Here is a 27,939-nt window from a genome sequence, read left to right as displayed (position 1 = left end):
CAGTGTGACTTGTTTAGCAAATACAAATTTTTTATCATTAAACTTGATGTAAAAAGGAGGTATGACCACATTTCACCATGCAGCTCTGCAAGTGCACACAAAACTACTGCTTTTAGCTATAACACAGGAATTAGTTTCAGAAAAGTGAGGATATAGTTTTTAACAGCTGATTTGATTTGAAGTTTTATTTGAGGATATATTTGCTTCGAACTTTGTTCTTTACAGCTTACGCAGGTGATCCTCATAGAGGTTTTATAAGTGTTGGAACTGAGGCTGAGAACTGGGGGGGGGGGGGTTTGGTTTTAGTTTATTTTTTCAAGCAGTGAAACATAGTTTCTCTGAAAAACAAGGAAACTGCTGCTCAAAATGGTTCTTAAATGTCTTCACTGAAAACAGGCAAAAGGTAAACAGAAATAATAAAATGTGAGTTGTTAAATATCAGGTGAAGTATAAATATGTTGTTTAGCCCTTGAGGTTTTGCCTTTCGTCTGAGATAATTACAGTCCAAAGTTGAGGCAGGCGTTTGATGAAGTGGGCCTTATACTGACTGAAAGGGGTGAAGGCCCTGGATCCTTCACAGAGCTGCGCCAGGCTGGATTCTGTACTGCGCTCCGGCTCACGTGGGCCTTTTCACCGGATAAACACACAGCTCTAGAGGCTCTGGTACGCGCCCTACACTCCTTAATCTGCTGAACCCGGAGGAAAACTTGGGAAAAAGCAGCCTCACCATTGTGGGGAGGGCTTGCTTACTTTATACAGCAGAGCTTCAAAATGTTGTCCCGTACCCTTAAGTATGAAATGTTAGCATGTATTCCTTACTTAATGTATTTATTAATAAAACATGCTACTGTAGCATGGACATGAATTTGAGCGAACTCCGGGAGATAGTGAAGGACAGGGGAGCCTGGTGTGCTGCAGTCCATGGGTTGCAAAGAGTCAGACATGACTTAGTGACTTAATGACAATAACTACTGTAACAGTGGATATTCTAAAACATACCTCATATCTGAAAAGCTGTAAGGGTTAAACATTGTAGTAAATTTTTTTCATAGCCCCTTTTGTTCTCACTAAAAACATTGACATGTAATACATGGCAGAGTAATACAGTGAAAATGTGTCACTGTTCTGAAAATCTATGCTTAGTAATTTTAATGCTGTGTAGTACTTTGGCTTGAATGTCTGGTTCCAAGTACTGTTTATTTTGAAATTGGTTTTGAAGTGTCATAGCTGGAAAAGATTCTAATGGTAAAAAAGATTCTATGGTAAAAAAGATTCTAATTGAAGTGAGTGCTGGGTGTACTTATAAATAAGGGGATTTATATTTTAATCCCATCCAACAATTATACAAGAGTTTGTTTAAATGTAGCTAGTAAATTCACATTTTTCCTGATGTTAATCATTCTTCCTGCAAATTAATCAGAAGTTGTTTCATTAAAAAGAAAAAAACCCATGAAACATTTGGCAAGGTTAAAAAAGTATATTAGAAAGCCTTTCCCCAAAATTTAAAGAATGTGTGTATGAGGGCTTTTGTAGGTGGCAAACTTTAAATAATTTTTGCATTAAGATCACAAAATGAAAACATACAAATACTTTTTCAGAATGTTTCTACAATGGTGTGTACTGTCTACAACCTGTTTCTTTTGAGGTGCCTTTTCTTTTTCACTTATTAAATATCACCCCTCTCTAGAAGGGATAGGGTATTTATTTGAAAAATATTTTAAGAAAAATCTGCTATAAACAGCCAGTTTTAATCTTGGAAAGCCCAGCAAAAATTTGGAACACTTCTATTTTTGTTAGAAGATTAGGTAGTACATGTTTGGCAACTTTTTAAAGTACTTTGCTGCGATAACCAACACCCTTTAATGTGGTAAAGATTTTTATGGTCATTTCCCGTCTTGTTGCAGCGATTGTAAAGATTTGACCATGTTTAAAGGTCTTATTTCTATAAAATTAACCACACTGACATCCTGTGAAACTGTGCTTTTGGCTTCAAGTTCTTTGTTACAATATCTCACCCATGAATGACACAGTGAATGAATTTTGCATTTGTGCTTTTTAAACTTCCTGTCTGAGAAGTTGCCCTATCAGGGTTGTATTTTGGCCATTATTTATTGAAACAGTAATTCACTCTTCAGAAAATCTTCATATTCTCACCCAAAGTGATTTTTTTTCCATTTATTTTTTATTAGTTGGAGGCTAATTACTTTACAATATTGTAGTGGTTTTTGTCATACGTTTTTAAATGTATTTTATCAGACAAAATCTAATACCATCTTTACTTTCCTCCAACTCTATGGCAGGTCTTCCACACAGCTTAATTTGTCCTAATAAGCTTCTTAAAATATTCAGTTTTTAAAGTTTTGCTCCTAAAGGAACGTGCTTTAGTTTGTATACTTGGTGTTTTTTATTCTGTGTTTCAGCCATTTTTTCTTAGCGCTGTGTTTACCGTCGAATGCATTCATTTCTTTTACTATTAAGTAGAAATCTTCAAAGAATCTTCTGATATTATCAAGTTCAGTGAAGTTTTATAAAAGATTGGAATTGTGTATGGCATGACTGTTAACAGGTGAAAAATGACTAGTATTTTGAGACACAGCATACATTTAGCGTGAGAATCATGATACATGTGCTGCGGATATACATACATTTGAAAGTGAAAGTCGCTCAGTCGTGTCTGACTCTGCCATCCCATGGACTATAGTCCATGGAATTCTCTAGACCAGAATACTGGAGTGGGTAGCCTTTCCCTTCTCCAGGGGATCTTCCCAACCCAGGGACCGAACCCAGGTCTCCCACATTGCAGGCAGATTCTTTAGCAGCTGAGCCTCCCAGGGAAGCCCTACATGTTTTAAGTTTTATTTATTTATTTTTGGCTGCACTGGGTCTGTCTGTGTTGCTGAGCATGGGCTTCCTCCAGTTGCGTTGTGCGAGCTTCTCGTTGTGCTCTTGTGGAGCACAGGCCCTAGTCACACGGGCTTCAGTCGTTGTGGCTCTGGGCCCACAGCCCAGGCTCAGCAGTTGTGGTGCTGGGTCTTAGGGTCTTAGTTGCTGCTCAGCATGCGGAATCTTCCTGGCCTTCCCTGCATTGTCAGGCGGACTCCCATCCACCGTCCCACCAGGGAGGTCCTACATTCATATTTTAAATGCCTTCTTGATCATTTTGAATCTTGGGGGGCGTGTACTCCTCAGTGCTCTCAGGGTGGTCATTATTTTTATTCCATCGTGTAGCTGATGAACAGGTCCTTTTGGGATTCGGAGCCTCAGTTTTGTCATTTTTGTGGTTAGTGTTATTTTTAATTTGAACTTTCTCACCTCCTTAAACCATTCATCCAGTTTATGAGGTTAGTTTCATTAGAAATCGTTACTGATAGCCTGTAAGCCCATTGAGGTGTGTCCACATGAACTGCCACAGCGCACAAAGTGTTGAAAACGAGGACCAAGGCGAGGGGTCCGGCTATCAGCCCCTCGGCCTTGTGATGCCCTCGGTCTTCTCAAGATGAGTCATGGAAGGTGTCTCGTGCCCAGAAGGGTGGCCAGCGCCAGCATGTTTGTGAACTATTAGTAAAATGCGAGCTAAATGATTTTATAAAAAAATAAAATAGAATTATTTGTATTTGTCGTCTGGGTCAAGTCTGTCCTCTAGGGATTACTGTACTCAAAAGTCACAATTCAGGTGCTACCTGTCTGCCTTCTTAAGAGACAGCCCCAAAGTACTGCCGCTGGTGGTGGCCTGGGGACCAGGACCAAGCTTGGCCTGGTGAGCAGAACTGTGTCCCAGAGGACGCAGATGGGTTGGGGGAGAGAGGGAAGGTGATGGGGGCCATGAGTCTCCTTGTTGACCCTGCTCAGAGTTCACATGCAGCCCACTCTTCACTTTCTTCCCATCTTGAGGTGTCTGTTGTTCAGCTGTGAGCTCTTTGAGGGGTGGATCACTTCCTGGTCATCTTTGTGCAATGCGGAGCCCATTGAAGGTGTTCAGTGAGCCTCTTTTAAATGATGCTCCTTTTGTCTAAGCTGCTAGCTGGCTTCTGGGTGCAGAAGGGCTGTGTACAGCTAGTGGAGAGGCTGTCTAGCCTGACAGCGGGCTGCCTCCCTCCAGAGAAAGCTTTCACGTCCTGAGTAACAGGTCCTAGATCTGTCTTGTCGCCATAGGCTCCTGCCTCGTCCAGCCAAGAGTGGATTCTGACCTCAGAGTAGCCTAAGTGATTAACTAAGGCAAAACCTGCAACATGCTTGTGTTGGCCTTTCTTGGCTTTCTGAAATATATTGATTATTTCTGTTTGGGAGCAGTCAGTGGGATAATGTTGGGGGTGGTAGGTTTTCCTTATTGTAGATATTCATGTGAAAGAAGAAAGGGGGGGAGTTATTCTATGCAGAGAGCATCTTATTCCTTTGTTCTTAGTTTTGTCTCTGCAGTTTTCCTATCTAGCAGGTATCTCTTCCCTCCATGATGTTAACTGAAAGGCAGGATACAGCCCTACGGGTTGGTCACACGGGGACTCCTCCAATAACTCTGCTGTTTGTTATTTTCATTGCAGATGCGGAAACCATGGAGCTGAACTGCAGTGAAGTACCTCTGTATGTAAGTGCCTAAGCCCTGGGCTGCAGGCCTAAGTGGCTCATTCTTGGGCTTGAAACCCACGCGACCAAAGTGGGAAGAAATGTTTTGCTTGCTATTGAGTTGGGACTTTTAAAAAACCACACACAGCTTTACTGTCTAGTTCACGTTTTTGCGTGGAGACTTTAAAAACTGGTTGACTCCTGGTTCCAAAGTCTAGGTTTTAATGGTATTTTCCCGAGGAACTTTTAACTACATAACTTCTGGAAGGCAGCTCTGCTCACCACTGTATCACCAACGCTTAATTAACCTCTGGACTCAAAAATACTCAGTTTATCTCTGTGGATGATTGTTGAACACATTATTATATGATATGCTGATAATAACCAAGAATGTTTTCTGTGTGTATATTTGAAGGAGGGGGGTTCAATGACAGTTGGTAAGATGATAGTAAGGTAAAATCATGAAATAGGAACTCAAAGGCAAAAGTAGTGTTGGGACATACATAAAATCGGTGGTGGTGGGGGGTGCGGTGTGTGGGCAGAACAGCCTGATAAGATTCCTGATCAGATGTGCCTTCTGGGCTGACGGAGGATTCTGTTCCTGAAGGCAGTTACTAGGTGTAACAGAAGTGAACCAATTGTCTCCCCACATAGAAAATGGCAGATGATTTTCTCTACCTTCCTTATTTTAGGCATAACCTCTTTTCTTGGAAACCTATGTTGGTGGTGGGTGGGCATGGGTGTATGCATTGGAACTGGGGTTTCAGGTAGCCTTTGAATCATCCACTCATGAAATACACCAAGAATATTAAATCTAGAATAAGGGTATGATCTCAATTTAGATATATCCCCAATAGACAAAATATCAAGGAACTGGAACAAATTTGAATAGAATCTTAAATCAATTAAAATATAGTCATTCGTTTCCCCTTAGCACACATCACTATCCAGGTGGCCCTCCCTCTCTCCCTTCCTCCCCGCCTCCCCACCGCCCCACCCTCCCCCGGCTGCATCCTCCCCTCCCCCCTACATATTCCACTCTATTCTCTGGAGAGAGAAAAAATGATAAAATAACTGAATCATGAAAAAGCGGCCTTCTGGGTTACCCAGTGGTCTAGAGTGTTCTCTCTAGGTTGTGATTTGGAGGTCATAAAATGAATTATAGATAGTTAGACTTGGCCTAGCATAATTAAGATTAAAAGAAGAGATTGGTTCAAGGCTAAATTTAGACCACTTTAGACCCCATTTGGTCCCAAGTTTTTAATTTTTTAAATTTTTTGGCAACTTAATCCTCCTTAGCTTTATTCTTTCTACTCTGCTCCCATACCTCAAACCAAACAGATCTAAAATCTAATTATGATATAAAACCTTGTAGTTTTTTAAAAAATTGAATTATGTTTGATTTACAGTGTTGGATTAGTTTCTGCTCTATAGTAGTGATTCAGTTATACACACATACACATAACTATATATATAGTTTTTTCTTTTTTATATTCTTTTCCATTATGGTTTATTATACTGAATATAGTTCCCTGTGCTGTACAGTGGGACCTTGTTATTTATCTATTTTATGTATAGTAGTTTGTATCCCAGGTGGCTCCGTGGTAAAGAATTCACCTGATAATGCAGGAGTCATGGGTTCGGTTCCTGGGTTGGGAAGATCCCCTGGAGGAGGAAATGGCAACCCACTTCAGTATGCTTGCCTGGGAAATCCCATGGCAAAGGAACCGGGTGGGCTGCAGTCCATGGGGTCGTGAAAGAGTTGGACTCGACTTAGTGACTAAGTAACAACAATAATCTGCTAATCCCAAACTCCTAATTTGTCCCTCTCTCACACCCTTTTCCCTTTGGTAGATGTAAGTTTGTTTTCTATGTCTGTGAGGCTATTTCTGTTTCATAAATAAGTTCATTTGTGTTGTATTTTAGATTCTATATGTAAGTGATATCATATGACATTTTTTGTTTTCTTTCTGACTTTATGTAGTACAATAATTTGTAGGTCCATTCATGTTGCTGCAAATGGCATTATTTCATTCTTTTTTATGGCTGAGTAATATTCTGTTCCATATATACACACACCACATCTTCTTTATCCATTTATCTGTCAGTGGACATTTAGGGCACTTCCATGTCTTAGCTATTTGTAAATAGTACTACTATGAACATAGGGGTGCATTGTATCTACTTGAATTAGAGTTTCCTCCAGATAAATGCCCAGGAGTGGGATTACTGGATAACATGGCAATTGTATTTTTATTTTTTAAGGAGCCTCCATAGTGTTTTTCCTAGGGGCTGCATCAGTTTACATTCTCACCAGCAGTGTAGGGGGGTTCCCTTTTCTCCACACCTGCCACCCCCCCAACCCCTACCTCAGCATTTGTTGTTTGTAGACTTTTTGATGATGGCCATTCTGACTGGTGTATGGTGGTACCTCACTGTATTTTGATTTCTTTTTCTCTAATAATTAATGATGTTGAGCATCTTTTCATGTGCCTATTGACCATCTGTATGTTGTCTTCAAAGAAATGTCTATTTTGGTCTTCTGCTCATTTTTCATTGGGCTTTGTTTTTTTGTTATTGAGTTGTATGAGCTCTTTATGTATTTTGAAAATTAAGCCCTTGTCAGTTGCATCATTTGCAAATGTTTTCTCCCACTCAGTAGGTTGTCTTTTTGTTTTGTTTATGGTTTCTTTTTCTGTGAAAAAATTTATAAGTTTGATTAGGCCTCATTTGTTTATTTTTGCTTTTATTTCTATTGCCTTGGGTGACTGAGATAAGAGAACATTGCTGTGATTTATGTCAGAGAGTGTTTCGCCTCTGTTCTCTTCTAGGAGTTTTACGGTGTCACATCTTGTATTTAAGTCTTTAAGCCATTTTGAGTTTACTTTTGTGTATAGTATGAGGGATTGTTCTCACTTCGTTGATTTATATGCAGCTATCCTGGATAGCTGCATTCCCAACACCACTAGCCGAGGAGTCTGTCTTTTCTTTATCGTATGTTCTTGCCCCCTCTGTTGCAGGTTGACTGTAGGTGTGTAAGTTTGTTTCTCTGTTCTGTCCCGTTGATCCATCTGTCTTTTTTGGTGTGTGCAGTACCTACTGCTTTATTTACTGAAGCTTTGTATTATTGTCTGAAGTCTGGGAGGATTATGCCTCCAGCTTTCAAAACCTTGTAATTGATCAACACTTTGGTATAACTATTTTGAACTGAGACTACCAGATTAAGACCAGCTTTGGCAAGAGTCAATACACATTGCTTAAGGAGAGAAGACAAGCAGACCAAAGGGAGCAAAAAAGTATTTTTTTTTTAATTATCAAATAATATAAACTAATTAGGAAAAACCAAAAAATATACAGAAAGTGTTAAGAAAATAAGTCACTCATAATCTCATCCTCTATAGATAGTTTAAAACAGGGATCCCTAGCCCCTGGGCCACAGACTGGTACTGGTCTGTGGCCTTGTAGAAACTGGGCCCTCAGCAGGAGGTGAGTGGCGAGTGAGCAAGCAAACTTCATCTGTGTTTACAGCTGCTCCCCATTGCTTGCATTATCACCCCAGCCCCACCTCATGCCAGATCATTGGCAATATTAGATTCTTATAGGGGTGCAAACCCTACTGTAAACTGCATGTATGAGAGATGTAGGTTGTGTGTGTGCTCCTGACGAGAAGCTAATGTCTGATGATCTGAGGTGGAGTTGAGGCAGTTGAATCATCCTGAAACCATTCTGCACCCCCCAGTCCATGGAAAATTTGTCTTTCGTGAAACCATTCCCTAGTGCCAAAACGGTTGGGGACAGATGGTTTAAAACATTATTATTATTTATCAGTGTAAACATGTGATTTTCTCATTTTACATCTCTGAAGTTGAGATAATCCCACTTCAGTGTTTATCCTGGCAGGTGTCATGAAGGAGCTGTCAGTACCTACGCATGTGTGACCTTGGTCACAATGGTCCATGCTGTTGTCATTTTAAATTGCATATGTGCCTTTCTGGTTCTGTATGAGTTAATTGCTTTCAGAATGATTTCACTGTGATTTGGCATTAAAAAGTCAAAGTTACTGTGTATATTGAAAGACATGGAAAGAGCAACATGATAATGTGGTAAAGTCTATAAATTTCGACAAGCTCTTTTAATAAGTATAAAATCTCACAAAACTTGGCAGCTTTTTCTCCTAGTGAAATATAAAATGCGTATTATAACTGGTATCTCAGATGAAATGCACTATGTTTAGCATAACTGAAACTTGCTTTTTCACTTGCTGTTTTATGTCAGCATCTTTATGGATGACCTAAGCCAATCTGCTCATTTGACCGCATGCAGGAAGCAGTCAGTGGGGAGGTATTGTAATGAAAACAAGTTTTAAATCAAATTTCATCAGATGAGTAACACATAGGCAAAGCAGACACAAGCTAGGCTATTATTTGTTTTTGTATCTCGGGGCAGGCTTCCTCTGTGACCTTCTGTCTTCAAATGTTTCATAAATATTCACTTCTGTTTTCTCCTAGTTTATTGAGATCTGGTTATAAGCGCATAATATTTTATTCATATTTATTATATATATTTACTTGAAAATACATGCAATAATCAACACCATTTTTAATCCTGTTGTGCATAATGATGTTGACATTTTGGTGTATTTTTTTTCCAGAGTTTTATCTATAAATTTGTGTTTAATTTTATTGAAGTTCTTTTGGCATTTCTTTACATGATGTGTTTTCTCATGTGACTGATACACTGAATCTCAGAATTTTGATACTTTCCAGTGTATTTCCAGTGATTCTATCTAGTTGTCTTGACTAGTTCTTTTGGAAAAACAAGATGACTCTAAGTGTGATTAAGAGAGAACCCAAACAAAACTAGAAATTATGAAGAGTCCTGAACATATTGAGATGATTAGCTGTTGTCGTTCAGTCCCTCAGTTGTGTCTGACTCTTTGAGATTGCACGGACCGCAGCACGCCATGCTTCCAGGTCCTTCACCATCTCCTGAAGTTGGCTCAAAATCATGTCCATTGAATCAGTGATGCCATCCAACCATCTCATCCTCTGTCATCCCCTCATCCTGCCTTCAGTCTTTTCCCAGCTTCAGAGTCTTTTCCAGTGAGTCAGTTCTTCCCATCAGGTGGCCAAAGTATGGGAGCTTCAGCATCAGTCCTTCCAATAAATATTCAGGACTGATTTCCTTTAGAATTGACTGGTTTGAACTCCTTGCAGTCCAAGGGACTCTCAAGAGTCTTCTCCAACACCAAGTTCAAAAGCATAAATTCTTTGGTGCTCATCCTTCTTTATGGTCCAACTCTCACATCCATACATGACTACTGGAAAAACCATAGCTTTGGCTAGACGGACTTTTGTTGGCAAAGTAATGTCTCTGCTTTTTAATATGCTGTCTAGGTTGGTTATAGTTTTTCTTCCAAGAAGCAAGCATCTTTTAATTTCATGGCTGCAGTCACCATCTGCAATGATTTTGGAGCCTAAGAAAATAAAGCTGTCACTGTTTCCATTGTTTGCCCATCTGTTTGCCACGAAGTGATGGGACCGGATGCCATGATCTTAGTTTTTTGACTGTTGAGTTTTAAGCCAGGTTTTTTACTCTCCTCTTTTACCTTCATCAAGAGGCTCTTTAGAACCTCTTTGCTTTCTGTCATTATAGTGATATTATCTGCATATCTGAGGTTATTGATATTTCTCCTGGCAATCTTGATTCCAGCTTGTGCTTTATCCAGCCTGGCATTTCACATGAGGTACTCTGCATGTAAGCTAAATAAGCAGTGTGACAATATATAGCTTTGATGTACTCCTTTCCCAGTTTTGAACCAGTCCTTTGTTCTATCTCTGGTTTTAATTGTTGTTTCTTGATCTTGATTATAAAAAAATACTAAGCATAATTGTATGCTAATATACTGGAAAAATCTTTTAAGACATAAATTGTAAGATTTATGGCTTTAAAAACATAAATTGTAAGATTTATCTCAAGAAGAATTAAATCACATAATGGGGCAATAATCATGGAGAAAAAAAATAGATAGCAATTATTCCCCAACTTCTGTCCATCCTTCACAAAAGGATATTTCATTCAAGTGGGTCCTATAAGTGATTTCTTTTTGGTTCCTTTGATTATAACCTGTTTTGATTTATTTCTTACAAAACTTTTATAGTTAAAATGTTTTTCCATCTTTATTTTTGGGTCATCATAGAGAATCCATCCTAAAGATGGTAGATTCTTTATACCTATAGAAGAGAAAAATCTATGGATGTAAGTCTTTCCCCGCCCCCGTCCCCTCCCCCCATACATTTTGTTTGAATCTGTAAAAACTTTCAACTTCCTTTTTAAGGTTTTATCCTTTGGCCTTTCATCATTGTTTTCCCCTTCTAGAATAGCTGATATTCTAAGGTTGGACTGTTCTAACTCTTATATTCTTTTTTTTTTGTTCTTATTTCTGCAAGCATGTTTTCTTTTCTATTTTACTTTAGTTTTCTTTACTATGAAGTTTATTTCCTGCTTTCCAGAACAGTTTTGGACCATTACTTTGTTTTTAGTTTCTGTGTAGTATTTTCATATCTTGACATGGTATGTTTCTTCTTATACCCACCTAGTTTTATTGTGAGCACAAAGCAAGAACTTAATCTTTTTTTTTCTGTCTTCCAGGAATCTGTTTCAGAGGGAGGGAAGCATAGTCTCTGATTATGTGTTTATCTGATCACGTGTTTTAAATGTTTTCCTTTATTTTGGGGGGGGCAAACTTTTTTCTCCATGGCAAACATTTCTGTTTGCTTATCTTTAGAAATGGGACAGTCTCAGTACTGGGAATGCAGAAATATTCCTGAACTCAGTCTTAGATTTACCCTAATTTTTAAAATGAACCATGGAGGTCTGTTGAGTTGTTATTGTAGGAACAGAGAAACACTGCACTATAATAAGATTATAGAAGAAAATGGAGTTGGCAGGACTGATAGCCAAGAGTTTATAATATTGATTTGCAAACCTTAGCGATATAAGCATTACAAATCCAATTTTCAGCCTCTAGCAGCTTCCTGCATCTGTATTTTGAGGGGAACTAAAGGAAGCAGTTCTGAAAGGCCAGGCTGTTTGTTCCTCGTTGAAAAGCTAGCAGAGGCATGCCATCTGGTTTGAAGTCTAGGCTTAATTTTCAGATAGAATAGTAGCATGGTTTTAGGAGGAGATGTTTTAAGCTAGCAAAGAGCTGTAGTGAAGAAACTAATGATTATATAAGTCTGTATGTAAAAAGAGGAACTGATGCAAGTACAGCTTAAAAAGAGATTTTGCTTACTGAATATCAGATTGAATTTTGAAAGAGAAAATGTTGTACATTCACAAGAAAGATTGTATGTTTTGGCTGAATTTAAAAAAAAAAATTGTATTGTTGATTTACAATGTTATGTTTCACGTGTGTAGCATAGTGATCCAGTTTTTGTTTTGTTTTACTTTACAGATTATATTCCATTGTAGGTTATTTGATTACTTTAAAAATTGAGTTTTCTCTAAATTTTTGTTGATTAAGGAAGGTTATAAAACACACATGTGGCTTCCCTGGTGGGTCAATGGTAAAGAATCCATCTGCCAATGCAGCAGTTGCAGGTTCGATCCCTGGGTCAGGAAGATCCCCTGGAGAAGGAAATGGCAAACGACGCCAGTATTCTTGCCTGGAGAATCCCATGGACAGAGGAGCCTGGAGGGCTACAGTCCATGGGGTTTCAAAAAGTCAGACACAACTTAGCAACTGAACAACAACATAAAATACATGTTGTTATGTACTTCATCCAAGAACTTCCTTTTCCACATTAATTATGTTTTTATTTTTATATAAAGTGTAATTAGCATTCATCTTTCCAAAAATATCAATTCAGTGCTGTAAACAAAGTAGAGGAGCTTTTCCTTGAGAAATTGTTGATTTCCAAAGGTTTTTTTCTCAATAAAATGGGTTTATTTGAAGGATTATTTAAATCATGCTTGCTTATTATAAAAAAGAATAAGAAATTACCAAGAAGAAAATAGAGATCACTCCAGATTCCACCTTTGGATGAATTTTCATTCATCCAGAATATATTTTGATGTATTTTGATAACAGTCCTTTCAGAAATTTGTGTGCATGCACATACACACACACAGTGCATGAAAGAAATCATGTAAAAAGCTGTTCATGTTATCTTGCACAGATCCCCATTATTCTTTCCCCATTTCCATACCTCCACTTCTGTCTCACAGGTAACGCTTGTTGAAACCTATTGCAGTCATTCTCAACAGCATTAGCCTCCTTGGGAAACTCGTTGGAAATACAAATTCTCAGACCTTACTGTAAACCTACTGAATTAGACTCTCTGGGTGTGGGGCCTAGATATCACCTTCAGGTGATTCTGATGTGTGGTAATATTTGAGAATCACTGACTTAGTGTGTATATTTCTACATTTTCCTGTGCTCATACAACCCTATACATCCATAAATATAGATACAAGTTTTAATAAAATCATTTAACAACTCTGAATCAGGGAATTCTCTGATGGTCCAGTGGTTAAGACCCTGCGCTTTCAATGCAGGAGATGCAGGTTCAATTCCTGGTTGGGGAGCTAAGATCCTACAAGCTGAGTGATAAATGGCCCAAAAAAGAATCTGGATCATATTTATATAAACTTCTATATCTTTTCTAACCCAGCATTACTTTGTGGAAATCTTTGCAAGTCATCAGGTGTAGCTCTAATTCATTCTGTTTAGTAAATGTTTGTGTGGGTTAGGCCCCTTCTCTGTGGATCAGTATTTACTAGACATCCTTGTCCATATGTCCTTATTTATGCATATTTTCATTTTTATGGGATAGATTCCCAGAAGTGGAATTGTTGGATGAAGAATGTTACATACCTCAGTTCAGTTCAGTTCAGTCGCTCAGTCATGTCTGACTCTGCGACCCCATGAATTGCAGCATGCCGGGCCTCCCTATCCATCACCAACACCCAGAGTTTACTTAAACTCATGTCCATCGAGTTGGTGATGCCATCCAGCCATCTCATCCTCTGTCGTCCGTCCCCTTCTCCTCCTGCCCCCGATCCCTCCCAGCATCAGGGTCTTTTCCAATGAGTCAACTCTTCGCATGAGGCAGCCAAAGTATTGGAGTTTGAGCTTCAGCATCAGTCCTTCCAATAAACACCCAGGACTGATCTCCTTTAGGATGGACTGGTTGGATCTCCTTGCAGTCTAAGGGACTCTCAAGAGTCTTCTTTAACACCACAGTTCAAAAGCATCAATTCTTCGGTGCTCAGCTTTCTTCACGGTCCAACTCTCACATCCACACATGACCACTGGAAAAACCATAACCTTGACTAGACGGACCTTTGTTGGCAAAGTAATGTCTCTGCTTTTTAATATGCTTTCTAGGTTGGTCATAACTTTCCTTCCAAGGAGTACGCGTCTTTTAATTTCATGGCTGCAATCACCATCTGCAGTGATTTTGGAGTGCAAATGAGGTGTAAGAGTTCACATTTTATTCAGCAACTTTCAGATATACTTAATATCTAGTTCTTTAGCCCTAACAACTGTGGTAATTATGAAGTTGGGGTTTATAAATTCATTTTCACTGTGCAAAGAAGGGTAGCATGTTAAATTTTGTGTTAAATTTTATAAAAGTTCCAAGAAGTTCCCTTGTTTTAATCTTTGTTTTGGGGAGAGGGCATGGTGCCTCATTTCTGCTGTTTCTCAGATTCTGGCTAATATGAACATCTAATCCATGGAGAGTTTTATAACATCTGCAGAGGGTGTGTCTGTAGAACTTTGTGTGTGGGCTCTTGCTCTCTACCACCCTTTAGATGTGTTAATGGTAGCAAATCGACTGAGGAGAGGAATCATTTCTGCTGCTGCTGCAGATTATATAACCATTTGGACAACAGAGTTTTAGCTTCAGGAGCTTGTTGCCAGTTGGATCTAAGTGGCTTCCCTCTCCCCGTAGCCTTTTATAGTCCTTATTCTTTTATCCTAATTCAGTATCCTGCTGAATTAGGTCTCAAGTATATTGGTTGCTGTTAGGCCCACTGTGTGTAATTGAAGGTGTAATCTGATGTTTGGTGATCTAATCAGTACTGTGAGTATTTGAGCTGAACCTCCTCCATTCACCTCTTCTATCTCCGGGGCTTGGTAAAGTGTCATTGAATTCCTTGGCGGAGCACACTCTCCCAGGCCCCAGCCTTCTGGAGTGGGACCCCAGGACAGGGCCCAGGGAGGCCGTTTCCTAAGGAGGCTGTAAGTGACTTGGTTGCTTTGTTCTGTGCTCACCTGGTGGACGCCTCCTTCCTGACTCCCACAGATTCCTTCTGGCTTCTGGTTCCTGTCGAAGGAAATCCTGTCCTCCAGATGCTGCCCCATCTCTGCTTGTGGCTCCCCCGGTGGGCCTCCTGTGATCAGTCCCTCTTGACCGTCAACTTGGAATCTTGGTATGTGGAGGCACCTTTGAGGTCTCTGCCTTAGCCACTTGTACTTTGCAGAGGAGGACATCCAGGTTCTGAGAGGGAGAACCCCTTATTTGACTATGTTAACTCAGCTGGTTTGACACTCAGGATTTGTAAATGATGTATTGGAAGCCACAACTTTTTTTCTTTTTTTTTTTTTGACTCAGAAAGTTTGCTGGTGGCAGATCCACAGTAAACCTGGGGTTTTTGCATCTTCACTAGCTAATCAAAATGACCTGTCCACGGCACTGTTACTACAGCTCATGTCCCCGTTGGCCAGGTCCTCATTCTGTCCTTTACCACCCTGCAGTCTCCCTTTGAGCTTTATGACATTGAAGAGTGGTATAACTTCTTGGACTTTCAATTAAAGTAGGTCTTTTTTTCCCTCACATTTTTTTTCATTCTGCTAAAGGATGCTGCTTGTCACTAGGCAGCCCCTGACCCTCTAAAGCTCATTTGCTCACAAAAAGCTGGGCCTGGGAACTGATGATCCTTTGTGCCATCAAGCTCTCGAGCTCCACGTAATAGTAATGTTGCTAGTTCAGGTGTCAGGACTCCGGCGAGGGTGTCTCTTAGCATATGTCAGTACAGCTGGTTCTGGCTTTGAGAATGGGATCAGGAGGGGCATTTGCCTGAGATGAACTTACTGATCACATGTTAACTTTGTGCAAATATGTTTTTAGGAAATTATACCAAGGTTACCTGTTTTGACTTAAACGCGACAGCATGAGCATCTCAACTAATTGCTACCTGTTGGGTGGCTTCCTCCACTGTTGCTTGAGCTGGGCTGGCTGAAGTCAGCTCTGCTTTGATGGCCCTTGCTTTCTACCAACTTAGCTTGACCTTTTTCTGCCTGCTGTTTCTCTGCTTGATCCTGCTTTTACCTTTTGGGCTTCTCTCCTGCTTTCCCTAAGGAAGGGGCAAACCAACTCCAAAGCAGTGTGTTGTTTTCAGTGCAGAGCAGGAGAACCGTGGTAACTACCCGGCCCCACCAGCAGTCACATGATGTCAGTTCCTGTGAAGTCCTGAGCTCCTTACCTGATGGTTCTGGCAGGTGTAGAGGGGGAAAAAAAACACTTTTCAGACTCGAGCAAAATCTTCAGCCTAGAGATGCTACATAAATCCTCCCTTAGCTTCCTGCCTGTCCAGGTTCTTAAGGAGACACTACTCTTTGCCCTCAGCACACTGGCACTTGATGGTGCCCCCTTCTACTGTTATCTTGAGATGCAGGCTTCTGAGAAAAGACCTGAAGGTAAAATGTACATGTGTAGGAAACTTCTGGAAGAATTCATTCCAGCACACAGCATCTTTGAAGGAATGTCTTTGCTGGTGTGGGCTGGGGGCTGTGGGTACATAAGTGCCAAGTGTTCTGCAAGTGTTCTTGTCTCATTTCCCATTTTTCAGTGGCAGCCTCCACAATTCTGGGTAACATGCAGGCTTGTGTCTTTTAATATAGAACTTGTAGTAATTGACATTTTTGTTCTATTTGATTTTTAAAATCAAATTTCCACCTTAAGCAAGAATTTTAGGCATGATGGGTGTGGGTCAGATTTTTCTTTGGGAGAACCTGCAGTAGAAGAAGTAGGATGTGAAGCAGTAAAAAATGTTTTATTTGATATATAGTGATTCTACATTTTCAGCAGTTCTTGTCCTACACCCCTGAGGGCATGTGCTATATGGTTTGAATACTGTTATCTCAGACTCCTGACTCTTTTTCCTCTCTGTAACTTGATACAGTTTCGCTTTAACCTTGTTTTTTTGTTTGCCTTTCTTTTCCAAACTAGATTCACGAAGGGCACTGTTTGGCTCTTGCTCAGTCTAAGGTTGTTCTTAAGTCCCCAAGAAGTGCAGGGTGCTTTTCCAGTCACTAAGGATGTAGTCGACAGGGAAAGAGAAAAGGTCCTGGGACCTCACGCTGTCAGAGTCCTCTGTGAGTGGAGAGGCAGACAGTAAGTAGGTAAAGAAAGACATAACAACTTCCACTTGTGATGCGCGTTAGGACCAGACAGTGGTATGGTACAGTAGAGGGTAGTGTGTGTGTGTGCGAGGTTTGATAGGTTAGGAACCAGAGTCCCTCGAGAGCCTTCTGGTAGAAGCTCTGAGGCCCTGAAGGAGGGGTGAACCCCCTGTGTCCGAGGGATCGTCAAAGGCCCCTGTGGCTGGTGTGTGGTGAGGGAGAGGAGATGGGCTGGAGGGGTGGGCGAGGCTGCGCACGGAGAGCTTTGTGATGAAGTGAGAGGTCAGTGTGGGAGTCTTGGTGGGGAGATGGCCTGGTCTGGTGTACACTTTAGACACGTGTTCCCAGTGCTCTCAAACGCTGTTGATCCTCTTTCAACCTGTGCTCTTCGTTGCACTTTCTTCTCCCCTGCTTACGTGGGCGTTCCCCCAGCCCACTGCTTTCTCTGGCAGCTCACTTCTCCTTGGTTTTTCACCCGCAGCTCCTCCTGAGGACTCCCACACGCGGGCCCTCCTCCTGGCTTCTGCCCCTGCTACATCTTCTGTTTCCAGCTGGCGTGTTGGCTCTTTCCACCCAGTTTTTCAGCCTTGGCTTCAAATCCAGACTGTTATATTTTTAAAAACTTTTCAAGTTCCCTAACCAATCCCCTTTATAACCTCCTGATTTGTGTTACTCTACCACCATTCTCCCAGGCATCCTGGCTTTAAATCCGAGTTTTCCTTATTCTTCTCTTACTATCTTATGTATTTGATCAGCCGTCAAGACACGCTGATGGTCATGACTGTCTCTTTTCTCTTGTCCGCTGTGATTCTCATTCATGTTTGCATTGCTGCCTTTACCCTCCGCAGAGCTGCCTGTTCCTCAGACTTTGCCCACTTTTTTCTCCCCTTCGGATGTTGGTTATCTTCTTGTGTTCATCTCTTGTTTTGTACTCTGTCTGTTCTAATGAGACAAGCCCGCTGTCTACCTTGGTGAGCTTTCTTCATTCTCTTATTGGCAGAACTTTGTTCAAACTGGTCCAGTTCCGTAACCAGGAGTAGCCTCAGGTAGGAATGGGTTACAGTGTGGTATTTAGGTTACAATGCTGGAAAGCTGTTCAGTGGGTATTCTCTTTGGCAATTTGCTAAGGCTTGGTTTCACTTTATGGGTTAAGTTACCATTTTGGAAGCTGTTTCTTATCTCCTGGGTATGTTGGCAATGATCAGGATGTATTGTTACCCCAAAGTGCTTTGGGTATAGCCTGTGGCCTAAAGGGCTGGGCTTTCCAAAGGTGAGGCTAAAATTCAAAGAGAACTACAGCTCTTTGATTAAAAAGAATGAATTAGTAAATTTAAATTGCCACCAAATAATACTAGATTCACAGTACTAAGTAGGACAAAATCATTTGGGGCAAAGTAGACATTTGGCTCCAATGAAACAGCTTAAAAGCCAAGCATTTCTAATAAACTTGTTATGTGCTCAGCAGTGTACAGTTCTTTAATGATGTCTCATTTAATTTTACAAAAACTCTGTGGGATAGGGATTATCTCCATCTACAGATAAGAGAATTTAGGTTCAGGGAAGCAAGGTGATGCTCTTTTATCAGCATGTATTTATCTGGGCCAGTATCTGGGATTCTCACTGGACTGAGTCAAATGTGGCCCCCCAGCTGAATTCTGCTGGAACTTGCATTTGAACCCAGGGTCTTCTGACTCTCACTCCAGGATGTTCTTGATTATAGCAAACTGTCCCTTGAACACAGACTTTTGCACTTTGTTTACATCAAAATACCAAGTGCAGTGTCCAGTGTATTGGAGAGTTTCCAGAAATGTTTGCTGATTGCATTTCTAGAGAGTCAGTGAGGATGGAGATAAGCTTGATCTCTGACTCTTAACAGGAGCATTCTAGACAATGACTGTGGTCACTGGGGAGTGGGTCCAGTTGACAAATAGGCTGATATTTAAAGATGGCGCTTGGTCCATCTGTGAGATTGTACAGATTCCCTGTACCGTTGAGCTCCAGCCAAACTCTCCTCTTAGTTTCTCATGAGTATCATGCATCTTCCTACCCCTGGACATTTGTATGTGCTATTCCCCCTATGTGGTACACTCCTGCTCCTTCCTGCTGTGTATAATTATTACTGTGCAGGTTTCAACTCAAATCATACCCTCAAAGTCCTCTAGACACTCTATATTTTACATTTTTGAGGAGATTTTACTTATTGTTTTGTTTAATGTATCTTCTTTTTAGCTTGTAAACACCAGGACAGCAGAGATTTTAAACTTTCTGCCCACTGACTTTCCAGTACCAGTTCAATGCCATGTTCAAAATATATTTGTTGGATGCATACTTGATTTTACTTTAGTGGCCTTCAATAAACAATGTTCTACGAACTTACGGTTGCTTGGCGGGGGGAAGGATGGGAGGAGGAATAGTTAGGGAGTTTGCGATGGGCCGGTACGCACTGCTGTGTTTAAAGTGGGTAACCAGCAAGGACCCACTGGGTGGCACAGGGTGCTCTTCTCAGTGTTCTGTGGCAGCCTGGATGTGAGGGGAGTCTGGGGGAGAATGGATACATTCCCTTCTTGCTGTTCCCCTGAAACTGTCATGCCTGTTCATCTGCTGTACCACAATACAAAATAAGAAGTTTAAAAGAAAAAAAGAACAACACTCTATGTTCATCTTGGAGCATGCTTTAGTTTTGTTTGCTTATATCTGTGTGGTTATGTACCTTTCCCCAGCAGGTATGTGACCATCCCTGTTTTGGGCTGGGGACAGTCATGCTAGCTTTCTGTTCTCCAGATGCATGAAGAGTCAGAAAGACGGCCAAGCAGGAAGGGAGCTATCACCATGATGGTCAAGAAATTGGGAGGTTTGAGAGGAAATTGTCCCAGAGTTTGAATCCTGACTAAATTTGGAAGGTACTGTGTGGACTGTATCAAAATTATGCGTTAAATTAAGGAAGTCTTTGTGAGGTAGAAAATTCCCAGATGAGAATTAGAATTTAAGAGTGAGGAGGTTCTGTTAAAGTAGGAGGGAGTGAAAAACTTGCCCTTTCTAACAAGAGGTACTTGAAGAGTCCCCTGACTCGGGAAGGATGATCTGTGAACCATGTCCCATGCACTGCACCTCCGTTTGGCATCTTTACTGATAACCACCCAGTATTCAGTTATTATGTTCCATGTCTTTGGGGGAAAAAAAATCATGGCACCACTACTGTACTTGCTGAGCGTGCCTTGTAGTACTCTACCAGATGTTTTCACATGTGATCCATTTCATTAGCACCACACGCGACTGTTTAGCAGAGGAGGTGAACCCAGAGATGTTAAGTGCCTTTCCCTGAGCTCATTCCTACATGCACTCATTCCCATGACAAATTTTTTGGGCCAAGGACTATATGAGGTACAGGCTGGGACAAATCCAGGTTTTATGGGGCCTGAAAGTTCTGCAGTTTTTCTCAGAACTTCCTTTCAGAAAAGGAATATAAGGCTACAAGTATAAAATTAGGTTGAAAGTAAGTATGATGAGAAATTACAAAATATGAAAAAGTTGACAAATCCCATAAATATAAAAAGTAGTCCCAATATTCCTCTTAGCCAGATGCTCCAGTACCGCCTAGCAGGAAGGGGAATGTGTCTGGGGGAACTCAAATGAAAAGAGAGGTCACGCTTCACTGATGGCAGTTAAAGTGTCTCCCCCACCCCCAACTCCGGTGTGAAATACAGAATAATTTTATTAATTATTTTTCCTGTAAAAATTACCCAGTATACTTTGGGTGAACACGAGATCTCAGCCAGATTTCCCAGGGGTCCCTGTTGTCTTCCTCTGGTCATGGTGACCACCCCGGGCTTGTACAGGTCAGACTATCCCACTTTAAAGATTATCTTACTGTTGTGGATCAGACAAAACTGACTGTGTGAACGTGATGTTTAGGCTCTTCCAGGGCCTTGGAAGAGGCCTTGTGAACCGGGAGCCCTAAGCGTAAGCTTCGCGTGGGCGTTTGTGTGCACGCGTGTGTACAAACCTGGGGGAAGCAGGCTGCCCTGCCCTCAGTTTGCTAGTGGGGAGGCGGCAGCACACTCACCGAAAGCGCTTAGTGATCTGTGATGAATGGCTTGATGAAGGCAAGCTGAGGATGCTCCTGAAAACCCAGAGGGGTGTGGGGGACACTTTTCAGAGAAGCGTCCTGGGTTGAGAAGGGTAAGTGTCAGGGTAAGGAGCGGCCTAGATAGAGGGTGCTGAGTGGGAGGGCACATGCCCTGGTGAGAGCCGTCTGTTTGGAGGGGAGGGTTGAGGTCGGCCTGGGAGGAAAGATGATACGAGATCGATTGTCAGATGGGGGCAAAGCAGGCATCGAAACCCAGGTCTTCAGACTCTGTGCTACTACAGTATAAGATGATACATGCATTCTCTGTGTTCTCATACTTAATTTTTCAAACTCTTTCCCTCCTAAATGTAGAGGAGACCATCATTCAGCCTTTTCTGACAGATAGCAGAACTGTTGAGGGCAGAATCAGCAGCCCGAGTCAGAGGAGGGTGGGGGGACAGTTTCTGGAGAGAGTTGTACTCCTGAAACAGTGACAGTAATAGCATCCACGTGGGACCCTTTGTGGGTGCGTGGCTGTCAAGGTTCCATATTTCCCCAGGAACTTGTCTCAGTTAAGTCTTCCTCTGTTTGTGAAGATCAAGAGGATCCACCAGAGAGGGAAATTAAGGGGGAAAACTCAAGAAGCAGTTTAGAAACAGTTGCTGGTCTGGATCATGTCGAAGACTTTATCTTCTATGGAATTCCACACAGAAGTATGCACTTCTGTGCCAACTTGTAATTCTAAATGCCCAGGCTGTGGAGCAGCATGCAGATGAGGGCTGGTCTCTGCCATTATCTGGGTTGTGGGCAGTGGTGACCTTCGGGGGGAGTTTGAAAATCTAGGTCACTAAAACCAAATATATTTAATAATCTGACATAATAGTTTATTGTTTAGTATATGGTCATAGTTATTAAAAGTGACTTTCTAGAAATTGGAAATATAGCTTCTTTTATTTCCTTGAGAACAGATAATAAGAAAAACCCACAGGAAAAATGAAATGGTTATTGAAATATTCATTTTCAGCAGAGATTTTCAGCACATGGTTTAATAAGGTTGGATCATTAAAGCATCAATCCACTTAAAGGTACTTGGCCACCCATAAATTTATAGGTCAAATAGGAATCACACATCTTGCCATTTAAAATCATCATAAAATGTTGCAGTGCATATTTTGGTAAGAAATTGAAAACACTTTGTGTAGAATGGAATGTAAAGGATTAGTGGTGCAAACAGGAGTTGAATGGCTATGTGTGTAAAGTCCAAGGCTGACTTTTCTAATCAGTTGTCTGCTTTTATTTTGAATTGTGACTATCTGATTCTTTATTACCTTCCTTGTACCCTTTTTAAATAAACATATTTTGGAAGAGTTGCACACAAATAAAATAATGTTTTAGCAGGAGAGTACCCTATTTAATAGGGTCGCACAGAGTCGGACACGACTGAAGTGACTTAGCATGCATAAATGCATTGGAGAAGGAAATGGCAACTCACTCCAGTATTCTTACCTGGAGAATCCCAGGGATGGAGGAGCCTGGTGGGCTGCCATCTATGGGGTCGCACAGAGTCGGACACGACTGAAGTGACTTAGCAGCAGCAGCAGCAGTGAATACTCTTGATAGTCCCACCAATTGTATGTTTGAATTCAGATTTTTATAAGCTAGGTTTGTTTGAACTGGGTGCACCCTATACATCTTTGTGTGTTCTTGAATTTTAAAAAGACTTTTGTACATGAGTGGTAAAGCTTAAACATGAAAATAGATGATATTTGTCAAAACCGCTGACTGAATTCAATACTGAGCTCCTCCTTTCAGGCCAAACAGGAAAGAAAATAGGCCAAAATGTGGAGGGTATAAGTTAGAATGTGACAGTTTGTTGGTGGGATTTCTGTGGGTGGCTGCCATTGTGCTTTCAGTCAAACTTGAGATCACTGGGAGGGATACTGAACCATTAAATTGTATGTAGCTCTGCTCTTGATAAACCTTCAGAATTTTTGAAGCATTTTTTGATAGTGGAAAATAAAAGTACCTTCAACTTCCACAGATAGGTAGATAAACTTACATTAATATACTCATCACCCTCCTTCTCCACCCTTGCTAACCCCTGGCAATCACTAATCCATTTTCCATCTCTAGAATTTTGTCATCTTGAAAATGTTATGCAAATGAAGTAATGCAACATGTAATCTTTTGAGGTTGGCTCACTCAGCATGTCTTTAAGGTCCATCCAAATTGTTGTATCAGTAATTTGTTCTTTTTCATTGTTGAGTAGAATTCCATGGTATGGGCAGACCACAGTTTAACTGTTCACCTATTGTATTAGGACATTTTGGTTGCTTCATATTACTTACTATAAGTAAAGCTGCTGTGAACAATTGTGTAGGTATAATTTTCATTTCTCTGGGATAGATGTACCAGAATGAAGTTGTAGGTTGCTGGGTTAGTGTATGTTTTGTTTTTAAAGGAAGTGCTAATTTCTTTTCTGGAGTGGCTGTAGCTTATTACATTCATGCCTATAATATATGAGAGATCTAACTTCTTATCTGCATTTAGCATTGTCAATATTTTTATTTTAGCTGTTCTCAAAGATGTGTAGTGATAGCTTTTTATAGTCTCTGCTACAGATTTTTTCCCTTTATTCTGGTAAAATATGTATAGCTCATTTTAACACTATAGCTATTAATAAGTATACAGTTCAGTGAAATTACGTACATTTATATTGTTGTATAACCATTACCATGGTCCCGCTCCAGAACTTTTTCATTTTCTCAAACTGAAACTCTGTATCCATGAAACAATAACTCCCCATTCCTCCTTTCCCCAGCCCCTGGCAATCTCCATTCTGCTTTCTGAATCTGAATTTGACTACTGTAGGTACCTCACAAGTGGAATCATACCATGTTTGTCCTTTTGTTTCTGACTTCTTTCATTTACTATAATGTTTTCAAGGTCTGCCTGTGTTGCATGTGTCAGAATTGTATTCTTTTTTAAGGCTATGTAACATTCCACTGTATATGTACACTAGACTTTGTTTATCCATTCATTTGCTAGAAGGTGAGTGGTCTCCACCTTTTGCTGTTGTGAATAATGCTGCTGTGAACTTTGGTGTACCAGTTTTTAAGTCTCTGGTTTCAATTCTTTTGTGTGTATATCTAGAAGTAGAATTGCTGGATCACATGGTATGTGTGTGTTTTGGTTGCTCAGTTGTGTCTGACTCTTTTCAACCCCATGGACTGTAGCCTGCCAGATTCCTCTGTCGATGGGGTTCTCCAGGCAAGAATACTGGGGTGGGTTGCCATTTCCCCCTCTCGGGGATCGTCTCGACCCAGGGATTAAACCCGAGTCTCTTACTTCTACTGCATTGGCAGGCTAGTTCTTTACGTCTAGTGCCGCCTGGGAAACCTGGATCACCTGGTAATTCTATGTTTAATTTTTTGAGGAACCACAAAACTATTTTCCACAATGACTGTGCCATGTACATTCCTATCAGCAGTATATGCCACTGGGATTTCTAATTTCTCCATGTCCTTGCCAGAACTTTTTTATTTTTGATACTAACCATCCTTGTGTATGTAGAGTGGTCTGGTACAGATTTTGATAAAGAGATTTCAGATGTTTATTCAGCTATGCCTATAGTAGAGATTACTGATTAGGATCCTTTAGACCTTTCAAATTGTGACAAGTTTTCATTCTGCTTTAGGATGAGATTAAAGTTAATTTACACATCACTCTGAAATTTTAGATATTTCTCACTATCTGAATATATTTGGACCTTGAATTCAGATAACAAAAGTTAATGTGGTAAGTTCATATAGTGAAGAATACTCTAGCTAAATCCTTTTGAGTAGGGAAAGTTGAGAGTTCAGATAGCAATATTTTAATCTAAAAAGTTATGTAAATCTGACTAAAAAGCCAGAAGTGAGAGTGGGAGTTTAGAGAGTGGAGATTGTTTTAAAGTCATTTGTCATGAACAACAGCAGGGAAAGCTTAACCAATTTATGTAACTACATGTTTTATGGTTAAATTGGTGACTTTAGGTCAAATTGCCTGAATGATGTTTAAAGAGAATAACTTTCTATAGTGCCTTGCAAATCCAAACCCAGAGTCTTTTTGGGTTTGGGATTTTCTGAACCTCACTTTATTGATTCTTTGATTCCTAGAAGTCAATCCCTTAGCAGATAGGAAAAAATAGAGACTTTGGTCCCTTTTGGGAGCTTCCTGTGGAAACAGGACTCCTGAAGGTTGGCACTTAGGATGGCTCTCAGGCCTTTGGCCTGGGTCAGCCCAGAAGCCCCAGGGATGTCAGGGAGGGCAGGTGACTCACAGTGGTCATTGCTTGAACAAATATCTATTGGGCTCACCTACTACCTTCCATGGATTGGTGAAAGTTGGGTTATGGACCTTGTCTCTTTTCCTTTCACTGTTTAGGGTAGTAATTGGGAAATCTTAATTTTTTTACCTATCCTTTGCCAAAAGTGTGTGTGTGTGTATTGTGAATATTACCTGTGTATGTAAACTGCATATTCACTTTCCATGGTCATCTTTGTTTAAAAGAAAATTTTAAAAAATAAGTGACTTAACATGGGTGTGTGTATAGGGGGTGGTGGTGCAGAAGAATGGGGAGGTGTTGGGGTCTGAATGTTGTGTCCCTTAAAATTCGTATGCTGAAATCCTAATGCCCAGTGAGGTGGCATTAGTGGGTGGGGCCTTTGGGATGTGCTTTAGGTCATGAGAGTGGAGCCCTCATAGATGAGATTAGTGTCTTTATATAAAAAAGACCCCACTGAGCTCTCTTGCCTCTTCTGCCATGAGGGGTTACAGCACGAGGATGGACCTCATTGGAGAAGCATGCCTTCCCCAGGCCCTGATCCTGCTGGTGACTTGATCTTAGACTCCTCAGCCTCCAGAACTAAGAGAAATAAATGTCTGCTGTTTATAAGTCACCCAGTTTATGGTATTTCATTATAGTAGCCTGAATGGACTAAGACAGGAAGGAATGGGAGAAGGCATTTAGGGCATTTCCTGCCTTGACTAAGGTAGATTTCTGGGAGATCCGTACTTCTCCCCACTAGAGTGATGAGTGTTACTGTGTTGGCCACAGTGTTAAAGGCCCTGATTGGGGAGGTATCCATCCATTGACCCAGGATAGACAGTGAATCTTTTGAAAGTTTCTAAAAACAAAATAAGAAAACAAAAAAGAAACAAAACATCCCACCATCTACCATTAGAAGGGAACTGGTTCAGCCTCTTTCTCTTTTATTGTTGTTTAGTTGCTCGGTTGTGTCCGACTCTTCTGAGACCCCATGAACTGTAGCCCGCCAGGCTCCTTTGTCCATGGGAATTCCCAGGCAAGGATACTAGAGTGGGATGCCGTTTCCTCCTCAGGGGATCTTCCTGACCCAGGGATTGAATCTGCCTCTCCTGCATTGGCAGGCAGGTTCTTTACCACTGAGCCACCAGGGAAGCCTCTCTTTCTCTTTGGAGGTTGCCTTATGGAAAAACAAGATGGCCTTTCCAAATGCAAATCCAGTCAGCCTGGAGTTAGTAAGCCAGGCTGTGAACCAACTGAGAATTATTAGTATTTTTTTTTTAAAGGCTTGTAAAATGAAAAATTGCATACAAAAGTAACTTAGAAACTATAGGAGGAAACTTGAAATATGATCATAGTATAACTAACTTCACGTGCTGACAGCCAGCAACCACACGGGATTACTAGAGCTGTAGCCCCTTTAAGAGCTTCTGGTAGTTAGGAAGACAAATTCCAGGTCATTTTCAAGCAAGGATTTATGCAGGGTAAAGATGGCTCTGAGTTCTGAGAGGAGGGAGGAGTCTGTTGAAGGACATTCTACATGTTGACCTTACCTTCTTCCAGAGTTGGCTTTGGCTCATGATCTTTCCTTAATTCTAAACAAAGTGATTTTTACTTTTTCATTTTTGCTTCAGCTCTCTGTTTTCCTGTAAGTAGGGTGTAGCCTTTTATCTTGGCTACGTGATCACCTTTATTTGCCAGATTTTTTTTTTTTTTTCAGCCTGATTTAGGCAGGAGGCATTTTGATTTCCTTTTTCCTCAGAGTATTTCTTTGTTCTTTTCTGACTTGCTCAATAAGTATGCCACTAGAGTTTGATACTCCAAAGTGAAGACTGCTTTGTGTCCCCAGGAAGGCCCATCAGTTTACCCTAAAGCTGTAAACTCGCTCGGGTTTGTATTTGTGATTGGCCAGCAGGCTCAGTGACCACCACGGTGTGACTGTCTGGCAGAAGAACTCCCAGATGAGCCAGGAGGCTCCAGCAGGGCGTTAGGACATCTGGTCACTGGGATGTCATCTCGTGCATCATGGCATCCTGGGGTTCCTGCTCTGCTGTTGGTTAATATTTGGTAGACGCAGGGGGAGAAGATAGGAGGTTCATATAGATAATTTGGGTAGGGTAGGTGGAACACCTTTGAGTATATTGAAGGATTTAATGTTTTGGTGTTTTGGGAACTGAGGTACTTAAGCATTTTAGAACTGTGATGTTTCTGGACTTGTGGCCTGTGACTCCTTAGGTGACATTTAAATCTGTGAGTTACTTTGTCTTCATAAAACATTTTACATAAGCAGAAGATGTTTTATATGTTGAAAGCCATTGACATGTGTGGACAGAAGCAACTGTGTCCTTATTAAAAATAACTTTAGAGATACACCCTTCCTTGCCACTCCTACTTTGAGCTATACCCCTCCCCCCTCTGTTCTAGCTGTTAACAACCTGCGTTACTCAGCCAATGCTCCCACCTTCTCTGCTGACCGTACTAGCTTCACACTTCCTACTCACCACCTCTCTCCTCCCAGATTTGGGTTAACTGTGTGATCTTTGAGTGAATGTTAAGTGGCATGTGGCACTTGCAGAAGGTTAAGCAGCTTGTGCA

At 40.9% G+C, this 27,939-nt stretch overlaps 1 protein-coding gene across 10 annotated transcripts in view; it reads left to right on the top strand.

Moving 5' to 3' along the window:
• ARHGEF28 (Rho guanine nucleotide exchange factor 28) overlaps window positions 1-27,939 on the top strand; it is a 323,435-nt gene that overhangs the window by 53,549 nt on the left and 241,947 nt on the right. For all 10 annotated transcript variants that reach the window (XR_009690541.1, XR_009690540.1, XM_061129550.1 and 7 more), the window contains exon 2: window positions 4,539-4,582. Coding sequence is in view for 8 of the 10 variants with exons in the window: in XM_061129546.1 (XP_060985529.1) it covers window positions 4,539-4,582 (44 nt within the window). In the remaining 2 variants the exon portion in view is untranslated. The remainder of the gene's footprint in view (window positions 1-4,538; window positions 4,583-27,939) is intronic.

The sequence above is a fragment of the Dama dama genome, chromosome 25 (assembly GCF_033118175.1).
Source record: "Dama dama isolate Ldn47 chromosome 25, ASM3311817v1, whole genome shotgun sequence".
In the NCBI taxonomy this organism is placed as follows: domain Eukaryota; kingdom Metazoa; phylum Chordata; class Mammalia; order Artiodactyla; family Cervidae; genus Dama; species Dama dama.
The sequence above is the reverse complement of the archived record's forward strand: the minus strand, read 5'-3'. Positions and strand labels throughout refer to the sequence as shown.